The following is a 12,016-nucleotide window of genomic DNA, read 5'->3' as shown; positions in this document are numbered from 1 at the left end:
TTTAAACAACTACTGTATCTGCATTATGTATATGCAGCCAAGTTTAGAACTGTAAAAACATGTTATTAAAAAGCATGGTAGTCATGGAAACAGATCATATAGAAAGTACCTTGAGAAGGATTATTCTATCTGATTGTATAGAACTTCACTGGCCCCTTGTAAATAAAACAGAGAAATGTAAGATGCCCTGTACTTGATCAGAGCACTAGTTTATTTAACCTGCTCTCAGATTTCCATCCAGGGTCAGTATCTGGTGACTCTGAGGCAGTTGCAGCTCATCACAAATAAGTAATGTGCCTTTGAAATTTTACAGTCTGGGCAGGATAGCTTTTTATTTGTAGACCACCCACAGATAATCAGTTCATTGTAAGCATACAAAGTAGTACTTGGCTACTCTTTTTTTTTACATTATCACTACAGATGCTACATTTTTTTGTCTCTTTTTATAATACATCTATCCATTTGCATCACTGCCCTGTCAAATAAAATCAAATAATTGCCATTTGTTGTAATAGCAAGACAGAAAAAAAGCCACCAGAAAACCAGACAGCATTATTCTATGTGATTTATTTTGAAACATTGACTTGAGACTTCCAAGGCCCAGTGAGAAAAAGGCAGTCATGGAACACATGTTTTCTAATGCTGATTGAAATTTTAATTGAAGTTTAGTGTTGTTATTTAAAAAATCCTTCAGAAACAAGGTAAAATAACATGTTGGACCAGGAAATATGGTTAGAGGAGAAGAGGAAAAAGGGGAATCCTCCATGCACAGGAACAGCATGGCTGTGTGGAGCTCTCATGAGCAGCTGTGGGGCAGGATCAGAGGGGGGACAGTAAAGGAGACCACGCTGGGTTGTTGTTACAGATCCCCTGATCAGGGTGAGGAAATGTACTTTAAACAACTCAAGTAAGTCTCTGATCACAGATTCTGGCTTCCATGGGAAACTTAAGCTCCCTGACCCCTGCTGCAGGGGCAACAAGGAAGACAAGCAGGCACCAAGATTTCTGACAGTTTGGGAGAATTAGCTCTTCCTACAGGTACCAGATAAGAAAATCTGAGTGATTTTTGATTTGAGTGAGGCACACCTGGACCTGTTATGAGCTAATAGCAAGAACTAGCAGGAGATGTGATAACCAACAGCAGCTTCAGCTATAGTGACCATGGAATCAGAGAAGTTCAAGATGCTGGGTCAGAGGAGCTCGGAACACGGGCACACGTCAGACCCTGACAGTGTCCTGGATGATACATAGAGCTCCCTGAGAACATTTCTGGACACCTGAAGAAGAGGGTGGTGACAGAGTATGGTGGGTTGCCCTTGGCAGGATACCAGGTGGCCATCAAGCTGCCCTACCCGTTTCCTTCTCAGCTGGATGAAGGGGAGAAAATAAGGTGGGGAAAAAAACAAGTCAAGATAAAGGCAGTTTAATAAAGTAAAAGCAATGGTCAAATGTGGAAGCAAAGATTTTGCTCTCTTCTTTCTGTCAGCAAAATGATGTCCAGCTACTTCCCAGGAAGCAGAACTTCAGCACACATAGCAATTGCTCTGGAAATGTCATGAATAATGATTGTTCTCCTTCCTTGTGCTTTCTCTTAGCTTTAATTTCTGAGCAGATATCATATGACACAAAACATCCCTTTTTTCATTTCTGGTCAGCTGTACAGGCTATGTCCCTTCCCAAGATCTTGCCCAAACGGGTGATGTGGGAATGCTGGGGAGACACCTGTGATGCTGTGCCAGCACTGTTCAGCAGTAGCCAAAACACTGGTGTGTTATCAACACCTTTCCAGCTACTGGAGCAAAGCACAGCACTACAAGAACTGCTGTGGGGAAAGTTAACTCCATCCTGTCCATATCCAGTGCACTGGGAACAGCTAGTGTGGATTTACCTAATGCCAATTATGCCTGGCAAGCTTGTTTGCTGTGCTAAAATTACTGGATTTGTGGATGAAGTAAAAGCAGTGGAAGTCATTTATCTTGACTTATTCAAAATTTTTTTTTTTTTGCTATCTGTCACAAAATTTTGTGTGTTACATTTAAGACATTAAAAATCTGGGTGGATGGAGAGCTGTGCATGTAAGTAACTGGTTGGGTGTTGAGGCTTACAGGGTAGTGGTTAATGGGCCACACTATGGATGCCTGTGGAAGAGGAGTATTGCAGCAGTTTATAGACAAATCTGCCCTGTCTGACGTCTCTGTGTCTGAAGCAGAAAACAGAGGCAGCTTTGCAGGTGACCCCATGGGGACCCATCAGCGTGGTCAGGGGCAGGGCTGCACTGGGACCTGGCCAGGCTGGAGGACTGGGCCAGCAGTGACCCTGTGAACTTCAACAAGGACAAATACAGAGCTCTGCACTTGGGCAGGAACAATATCTTGCAGCAGTACAGGCTGGGAACTGACTTGTTAGACTGCACTTGTAATACTGAATCCAGTTTTTAGACCCATGATACACAGGAGTTCAGCAGAGGGCAACCAAGACAGGCAGGAGCAGGGGCACTTATCCTGTGAGCAAAGCTGAGGGTATTCCTGTTTCCTCCTTAATAAAAGCACTGAAAATAGTACTGAAATAATTCATTTGGGTTTGTTACAGAATGTTAAACTTTTTTTATTTGTTATACTAGAGGTTAAGAGGTGAACAGATAATTAAAGTTGTTGAATTTGACTAACAAAATACCTGGCAGCCTCCCATAAAATTTGGCCTGCGCTGTTAGTAGCTACATGCTTTTATATGGATCTTTTTAGGTCAGTAGCCAAATTTGAGGGTTTAGGTTTTATAATAAGAGTAAATTCAGTTACTCCACAAATACACAGGGTATGCAGTCAAATGTTTAACAACAAAGCAAAGAATATAAATAAAGTAAGAGACTGAAAAGCAAATAGAAGAAAAGCGTGACTTCATGACATCATGCATTTTTTAGATAGAAAACACTGGTTTGTATCAAGGCTGAATTGATACAGTCAGTAATGAGATACAAGCATTGAAAGGTTTGAACACCCAAAAGATCAAAAAGAGTGTTTCTTTTCAGTCTGTTTTTTCCAAAGTCTAAAGAATATAGAATATAACAGCTGTGTTAATAAAATCAGTTTCAAAGGCAGAATCTTCCCCATTGGAGCCCTACGTGGCATGAAGCAAATCTGCTGAACTTCCGGCATACAAATTGATAAAGCAGCGTGCAGCTGATGAGCTCAGGGCTCCTGTTCTGCAGGGCCAGATCATCTTTTCGCACCCCCCTGGCACAGGGATGCCTTTCACCAGGGCAGGCTGCTCCAGTCCCCATTCAGGCTGGTTTTGACACTGCCCGGCTGAACCGTGAACCAGCCTCTCAGGGTTATTGATTCCCTGAGATTCTCCTTGGGGTTGCTGTTCCCCAAGGTAATAAGGGTTCCCCCAAGGTTGTTGTTCCCTGGGAGTTTCCCCTGGGTTGCTGTTCCCAGGGGTAATAAGGTTTTCAGTCTTCTCTTCACCCTGGGTGTTTCACACCGAAGCCAGAGACGACAAGTTGAGTCCAGCAGTTCGTGTTATCAAGGCTGTTTATTCTCAATTATCTATCAGTTCTTGTCCAGCTTTGCAAGGCGTCCCCAGCAGAGCAGGACACGCGGCTGGACTGGGCGGATCAGAGAGCCCCGCACCTTAAGTACGGTATCTTTGACCCAACCACTGTCCGAGACGTATTTTTTATTTACAAAATTTTACCAATACCTACTACCTATACTAACATGTCAGTTCTACTCTAAGCCAATCTCTAAAACCCAACTCAGTACAAGATTGGGGACGAGAGCAAGAACAAGGAGGACAGGGGCCACTCCCCAATTCCTCCATCTTGCCTCTTCAGCCCCATATACTAAGAATCCTAATTTCTATATTTATATTCTATAATAAACCAGCTACTACTTATTTTAAATTCTTAGGGTTTGTGAGTGTTCACTCCCATGGACAGGAATCAGAGTCAGTGTCCTCCTGGGATCTGTGTGGGTCTAACTGACCCCCCTGTACAGATCCCAGACCCCCCTGTCCAGTCTCCAAACCCTCCAGGGCAGCCAGAGGGATATCCTGTACTCCAACACAGCCTGCGGTGCCGCCTCAGCTCGCTGCCATGGAGCCACAGGTGAGCTGGCAGAAATCCTCATCCTGAAGGGAATTCACCCCTGTCAGTGCCCACATCAGCTGGTTAAAAGCCGTGAGCTGGGAGGGTGTGGCAGTGACTCCGTTTATGGGTACCCTTTGTCACACTGAAAATGAGATGGTGTGTAATTTAACACAGAATTCAGAAATTTTACTACACTCATCTTGGAAGTTAAGGCACACTGCTGTTTTATTATTCCAAGGAACTCTGGATGCATTCCTATCCAGGCTTCTGAGTAAGAAATTGCAGCTAAAATGTGAGCTAGCTCTATTTCCCCAGCAGAATGCTGGTCACTTTAGTAGGAACTTTGAGATCAACAAGGAGCTGGTTTAAGCTTCTCTCTCCATGGTTCTCTAATATGAACCAGGCACCTGACACAACTAATCCAGGAGTAAGGAGAGAGAACAAGATGAAAGGATAACAAGACTTGATGAAAAAAAAAAGTAAAGTTTTAGTAATATTTTTTTCAATGTGCCTGCTTTCCTTAAATCTATTCTTTATTAATATGTGGAAAACAGGATTTTGTAATTTGTTTGAAATCTTTTAACAGAAATTCTTGGCTTTCTCTTGAAAAGGCCCATGGATGATACTTTAGACCAGCTTCAGCTATTGCCCACATCCCTGTTAAGCACTCAATTCCTTATTAAACCTTTATTAAGGAAACCATCCCAGGCACTGCCTACCATAATCTAGATAAGTTCTCAACATGTAAGTTCTTTTCCCCCTATTTATTTCTAATTGATTGGGGGTTTTAATTTTTATTTGAATGAAAAGCTAACAAGCCCTTTATAGACTCTTTTTGATTAAAAAACAAAAAACAAACAAGAAAAGAAAAGAAACAAACAAAAAGTAATTAGGCTGACACTTTTTCACTGTATTAATTCAAGTCTTAATTACCAGTTGCACAGTTCTGCATGTCAGAGGAATCAAGTATACCTAATGTTAAAAAAGATCCCTACTGCTGCCAGTATTTCACTTGCTCACAATGCTGAGAAAAAATATTATTGAATTTATAGTAATATTAAATAATCTATGTTCTACATAATTAAGGATGTAGCATGTCACAATAAGCTGCACAGAAGGAAGAAGATGCATTTATCAGATGTATTACTTAGACATTTATTTCCATTCTGCAAGGAGAAATTTTGCATAATGACATTTTATTTGTGAGAATAAATTGCACATGAATGCTTTTAGATTTCAGACAGAACATAAACACTCATGATTCTGTGAAATTTGCTGATATGAGAATGGCAGTTGGAGAACAGGAGTTTCATTGAAATTGAACCTACATGGCTTGACCTGGAGGTGGTACATTCCCTACGTTTTCCAGATCTTCCATGAAAGAACTAGTCAGATTTGGTAGGGTTTTTTGATGTTGTTGTTGTTTTTTTTTTTGTGGAGGTGGATTTGTCTGTCCTAGCTTTGTTGTTATTCTCACTGAGAGAGTGAACAATTCAACTTGCAACTTTTTTATCTACTTTTTTTCTCTCCCCACCCATTCAGTGTTACCACAGCATATACCCCTTTGTTTGGTTCATTTTTGGAGCTCCAGGTGGAATGCAGATAGGTGACCTAGCAGAATTCACATAGGTATGGGGGTAGTAGGTAAAGTCCTGATTTTCACTGGGTGGTGTTATCCTCTCTTTCCTTTGGTAACCTGTATCAGAGGTTTCAGGAGCAGCAGCACAACCACAGTGCGTTTCATGTATCAGCTGGACAATGTGGACTTGCACAAACAAAAGCATCCAATCCAAATATCTCCAACCCTGAGCTCCTGAGGGAGCAGCCCAGCATGCCTGGAGCAGCACCAACCCCTGGGAATCTGTGTGCTGTACCTTAGGGTATTACAAGCAATGTTTTGTTTGGTTTTTTTTTGTGTAAGCTGTGCTGTGAGGAACACTGGTTTAGAGTTAGAGATGAACATTTGCAAAGACTGTGTCTCCTAGAGAAACTGGAAAACTGTGACACTGCATTGGACTGTGGGGCTGCTCTGGTTTGTAACTTTTAATCCAAATATTTTGATACCCTCTGCAGCAGGTAACTAACTTGAAAAGGCAAAACCGAATTTGAAACAGGGAGAAAGAAAAGAGAGAAAACAAGAAATGAAAAAATCCACAGATTTGTGAGTGGGAAGATACATTATGTTTCTGAAAAATCTCCTGTATAGGTTAGAAAATGATTCCTGGCCTGTGCCTAATTTTTAACAAGGAAGGTGAACCAAACTCATATTGACTTCCACAGCTTCCACATCCTTATTGACAGTATTTTCAATAACAGCAGGCATTATATTTTCTTTTTCTCTCTCATGCTATATTCCTTTGAACTATTCAAATGTTTTGATTGCAGCTGAATCAGGAAATATGCTCTCATCTTTCTTTCCAGCCTATCAGTGGGATAGTGATACAATGCTGTCTGTTCTGAAACCTTAAGTTTTTATGACTCTCTTTAACTCAGTTTGTAAATGATAAACTTCAGAAAAATTAATCTCTGAGCTTGGTAGTATGCTTTTTCATCTTGGCACATTGAGATCCAATATCTACTCTTTCCTCCATCCCTAGAGAATGTTAAGTGGCACCATTAAAAATCATTCTGAAATGCAACAGCTTTCAGAAGGCAGAATAAGAGCATCTGCACCATTAGCATAAGCAGTCTGTGATGAGAAGGCACTACAGTTGTGTTAAAGTGACCTGCTCGAATTCATAATAGTGTTTCCTTTTATTCCCTTTCTTTCTTTCTTTCTTTCTTTCTTTCTTTCTTTCTTTCTTTCTTTCTTTCTTTCTTTCTTTCTTTCTTTCTTTCTTTCTTTCTTTCTTTCTTTCTTTCTTTCTTTCTTTCTTTCTTTCTTTCTTTCTTTCTTTCTTTCTTTCTTTCTTTCTTTCTTTCTTTCTTTCTTTCTTTCTTTCTTTCTTTCTTTCTTTCTTTCTTTCTTTCTTTCTTTCTTTCTTTCTTTCTTTCTTTCTTTCTTTCTTCTTTCTCTCTCTTTCTTTCTCTCTTTCTTTCTTTCTCTCTCTCTCTCTCTCTCTTTCTTTCTTTCTCTCTCTCTCTCTCTCTTTCTCTCTCTCTTTCTCTCTGTCTCTCTTTCCCTTTCTTCCTTCTTTCTCCCTTCCATTATGACTGGGCATTTAGCTTTTATAAATACAGTTTCTTCTGAATTAAAAGCTCACCCAGATGTTTACTGAGCAAAAGTTGGTTTGGATGACTGGTTGTTTTGGTGTTGGCTAGATGCTGCTTCTCTTGTAAGGAATAAAGCATACATTGCAGAAACTGGAGAATATAAAGATACAATACAGATTATTCAGCACCTTACATCCACTTATTGTGTCAGCATTGCCAACCACTGCTCAAACTATTAATGATTTTTAAAATGTGATTTTGTAAGTATTCCTGAACAGGCCCTGCACTGGATGATAGAAGGATATTACATATATAAGATTTAAAAATAAAAGGTAGATTTTTAATTTTATTCCTTCTATGTAGAGAAAGCCTTCAGCAGTCTAGAGACTTGGAGGACATGAGTGGTAGAAATGTTGAGCTCCTGAAGATGAAGATGTTTGTCATATCAGCACAGCATCCATGAACTAATGCTTGCAAAAATTGCACTCAAACGAGCGTGCTGATGCTACTAAATGAATATCAGCTGTAAGATATAGCTCTTTTTCCTATTCACATCATGGTGGCCATCAGCAATCTCCTTCACTAGTGTTTTACAACAATTCTCTTTTACAAATATTTACTGTTCACTTTCATCCCTAATGATCATCCCTGGGCAGAGTGAAATCAAAAGCAGAAACTGTAATGCCCTCACCCCTAATCTGGCAAATGCTTAGCTTCCTGCTTTATGAAGCAGTAAAGTACTTCTGTCCTTTAATCTTTCATTTCAATAGTGAAAAATGAAATAGATGCCACTATTTAATGTAATGAAAAATAATCACAGTGCTCCTGAAAGCTAATGTAGCAGAAGATTCTTCTTAGAGAACCTCTGTAGTAAACTCCACTTCACTAATCTTATCTGCCATTCTCGACAGGCAGGGGCCTGGGGTTGGTGCTCTAGCAAATCTGTTTTACTGGTCAACACAGAATTTTAATTAAACATAGCTTATAGGCTGAATCTTAAATGAAACAATAAAATCAGAGCACAACCTTACATGGAGTGTATTATGGTACACAAACGTAGTCGTGTTTTTCTTTCATCTGAACCCATGGCTATCTTATGATGTTAAATAGTCAGTCATTCATTAAGGCATTAATCATGCATTTAAAAGTGGGTTCTCCTTGGTATGTCAAATACATTAAATTTTTACAGACTTTTACACTAGTATATGGAATTTTTCTTTTTCCTTCTCAGTAGTTGTGCCAGTTTGTAAGTACAATTAAGTATTACTTTAGGAAGAAAAAGGGCAATAGGTCAATAATGAATCCTGAATTATCTCAGATTTTTATGAATACTTAAATGCATTATCTGTATCTGTACACTTGTAGAGTATACATTTACATAAAAATACCCACTTTCAAAATTAGACAAAATATCCATTTATTTATTTATTTATTTATTTATTGGGAAAAAAATGCATCTACTAATGGACTTTGGGGGAGGAACCAATGCACACCTGTGTGTGTATGTATATGGGGATGTGTGTGTGTTTGAGTGTATTTCTATGTACAGGTTTTACTGGTACCTGAGTTTTCTCTAGGAAAATATAATTTTAGATGGACAGATATGAAAACAACATTAAGTTAATTAGCAGGAGAGAACTGTGCAAGGTTACATGAAAATAAAGTGTACCAATATTATTGAAGTTAATACTTTATATTCATTCTCTGTCATTAGTGTTTGGTAAGAGCATTATTTTTCAGAGCAGGTTTTTTCCTTGTTTATCATGCATGAGTTGGCAATGAAGCTTTCTGTAGGGGCAGTACAGGATTTGTGCATCAGCTGATTTTATTTTTGAATATTTATGGATTACATTACACATTCTTGTCCCAAGATACACAGGATTTGTGAGAGCCATTGTAGGGTGACCCACCTCATTTTGCTCAAGTTCTGAGAAGGTCTGGAAAAAGAATCAGCAGGTCTTTCTAATGCTTAGAGCCCTGACATGCCAGGGATGTGCCCCTGCAGCAAACCAGGTCAGCAGCCTCCTGGGCTGCACTGGGCATCACCAGCAGAGCAAGGAAATGATCCTGCTTCTCTGCTCAGCACAGGTGAGACACAGCTGCAGTGCTGGATCCAGGGCTCCCAGGGCAGGAGAGACATGGGCATGAAGAAGAGAGTCCAGTGAATGGCCACTAAGACGATTAAGGACTGGAGCATCCCTGCCATGAGGAGAGGATTAGAGACCTGGGATGGTTTAGACTGAAGAAGAAAAGGTTCAAGGGAGATTTTGTCAGTCTAAATAAATACATGAATGGAGGTGCAAGGAGGACAGAACCAGGCTCTTTGCAGAGGTGTCTGGTGACAGGACAGGAGGCAAAAGGGCACACACTGAGTTCCCCAGAAAGGTTGTGGAGTTTCCGTCCTTGGATATATTCAGGTGCTGACTGAAGATGGTCCTGAGCAATCTGATCTGTCTGGCCCTGCTTTGAGCAGAGGGGTTGGGCTAGACAACTTCCAAAGCTCCCTTCCAACATCAACCATTCTGTAATTCTGTGACCTGCTGGAATACCTTATGCTGCCTTTACTCCTATGAAGTGACAATAACAAAATAGCACTGACAAAAGTAGTTCAGAGTGTGGACTTAGGAAGATTTCAAAGCTAAAAATATTCTAAATCAGTTCTGTTCTGTCTAGTTCAGTACTCGTTGTCTCCAAAAAGTTACTTTAAAATAGTGCAATGGAGTTTAAAGAGAAGAAAAAATCTGACAGAAGGAATTCCAGAGTCAAATCTCCTTTTAGAATCTCAGTACTATCCCCATACATTGTGTCATAGTCTTTAACTGCACAGAAATCAATACCTGTGCATAATAGGAATGCTCATCCCTTTGTGATCTCCTCCATCCAAGTCATCACGTCTGGTACTGAGGTTTTTACCCTGTTCATGTCAACTGAGATACTTCTTGTCTCTGTCTGGTGCCTTTTAAACACAGAATGAAATTCTGTTGGCTGTATAGTAATCTTTTAAGCATTCATTGTTAGTGATAATAAAATAAGTATGGATGCACATGAATATGTATGTGGCAGTTTGGTTATAAATGAATGCAGATTGATTTTCAAGATTATTGAATTAATATTAAAACATTTTCATTGTTAAGAAGACTAGAATGTTTTAGGGATTTCTGTTTCTGAAAAAATGTAGTTAGCTTTATCTCCAGAGAATGCCACAATATCTTATTTTGGTTTGTACCTTCATGTACTGTTCTGTGCTCCTGTGTTCCTGATATATAACTAACCTTTGGAACAGGATGCCTTTGGAGATTGTGAAATTGCCATCACAGTAAGAAAAATAATGCAAACGTTTCAGTATACTGACTATACTCATATGGCAAGAGACAAACTCTTTTCATTCCTTCTAGACCAATTTTTCCAGGATTCCTAAGATAAAAAGGTCAAAAAGCAAATTATTTTTTGTGTGTACCAATTTGTGAAAATGGAATGCCCTCACTTCCTCTGGTGGTGGTGTCACACAAGATGTGCTACAGTTGTTGGCTGGTACAACTGTTGGAACAACAAAGAAGTTCACTAAAATGTGTTGCTCTAGAAACTGAGAGCTGGTTTTACATGCAAATTTCCAAGTTATTAGTACTTGTGGCTGCCATGGGGTGTGTTCAAGATTTGGCATTTGCTTTAGTCACTCTATCTAATTTCACTATTATTTCCCTCAACACCCAGCAAAGATCCACAATTTTGTTATGAGAAATCTTTGCATTCTGTACTGCATTTACTGAGAGGGATTAACTCTTTGTTTTTCAGAGCTTCCATATGGCTGGGAGAAAATTGATGATCCCATTTATGGCACTTATTATGTTGAGTAAGTTCCCAAGTTCAATATTAAGTTGCTGTTAATATGTCATAACCTAACACTGGTATCCTCTGCAATGCTCAGCCTGGCAAGGAATGGCTACAATTACTTGGCATGTTAAACTAAGGGTATACCAGGAATTCTCAGTCATCAATGGAGTTAATGTACACAGATATATCCAAAGTGTCCCAAATCAGTCACTCAGGCATTCAGCCACTCTATCTAGGGTCTGGTTTCGTGCTACCCTTCCAGCTGACACTTGTACAAAGAACATATCCATTAAAGAGAAGTTGCATTTTCTAACTAAGCTTTGGATATCCAGGAAGGTATAAATTTTGTTGATCAATGAATAGAACAAAGCATAATCATTTTAGCTCAGTTAAGATCCATTTCTGGGTAGTTCTTGCTGCAAATCAGGTGTTTATACTAAAGACAAGTTATTTATATGCTGCATGTAAAATTTTATGTTTTATTTTATATCTAAAAATGCAGCTCTAAACAATATAAATTCTATTTTCATAGTACAATCCTTGCTTTCATTTTCTTCAGATTTTATTTTAGTAATGAGACAAGAAAAAAAAAGCTTCTTTCTCTGTGCAAACTGGTTATCAGTTTGCACAGAGGCCAGTTTGGCCAGTTTGTACATAAAATAAGTAAATCTTATTTTATGTACAAAATGAGTTGTACAGAGCTCATAACTTGAGTTGTACATAACTTGAGGAGAGAAGGGTTCCTCTGCTTTTTGACTTAACATAGTGAAGGAGAGTTATGAAAAATTAATCTAGATTCAGATTATGACGCCTGTTTGGGAGGGGTAAATTCTCTCTCTGCTCTCTACAGTCACTATGCAGGAGAGGAGACAGAAAACCATTCTTGTCATTGTGCAGACAGCACTTGAAAGGTTGAGAAACAACTATTCCATTAGTGCCTTTTAT

At 39.2% G+C, this 12,016-nt stretch overlaps 1 protein-coding gene across 13 annotated transcripts in view; it reads left to right on the top strand.

Moving 5' to 3' along the window:
* MAGI2 (membrane associated guanylate kinase, WW and PDZ domain containing 2) overlaps nucleotides 1-12,016 on the top strand; it is a 703,046-nt gene that overhangs the window by 533,878 nt on the left and 157,152 nt on the right. For all 13 annotated transcript variants that reach the window (XM_063396964.1, XM_063396963.1, XM_063396971.1 and 10 more), the window contains exon 7: nucleotides 11,033-11,090. In XM_063396964.1, coding sequence (XP_063253034.1) covers nucleotides 11,033-11,090 — 58 coding nt within the window. The remainder of the gene's footprint in view (nucleotides 1-11,032; nucleotides 11,091-12,016) is intronic.

The sequence above is a fragment of the Prinia subflava genome, chromosome 4 (genome assembly GCF_021018805.1).
Source record: "Prinia subflava isolate CZ2003 ecotype Zambia chromosome 4, Cam_Psub_1.2, whole genome shotgun sequence".
In the NCBI taxonomy this organism is placed as follows: Eukaryota; Metazoa; Chordata; class Aves; order Passeriformes; family Cisticolidae; genus Prinia; species Prinia subflava.
Note: the sequence above shows the minus strand (reverse complement) of the source record. Positions and strands in the feature narration are given on the sequence as shown.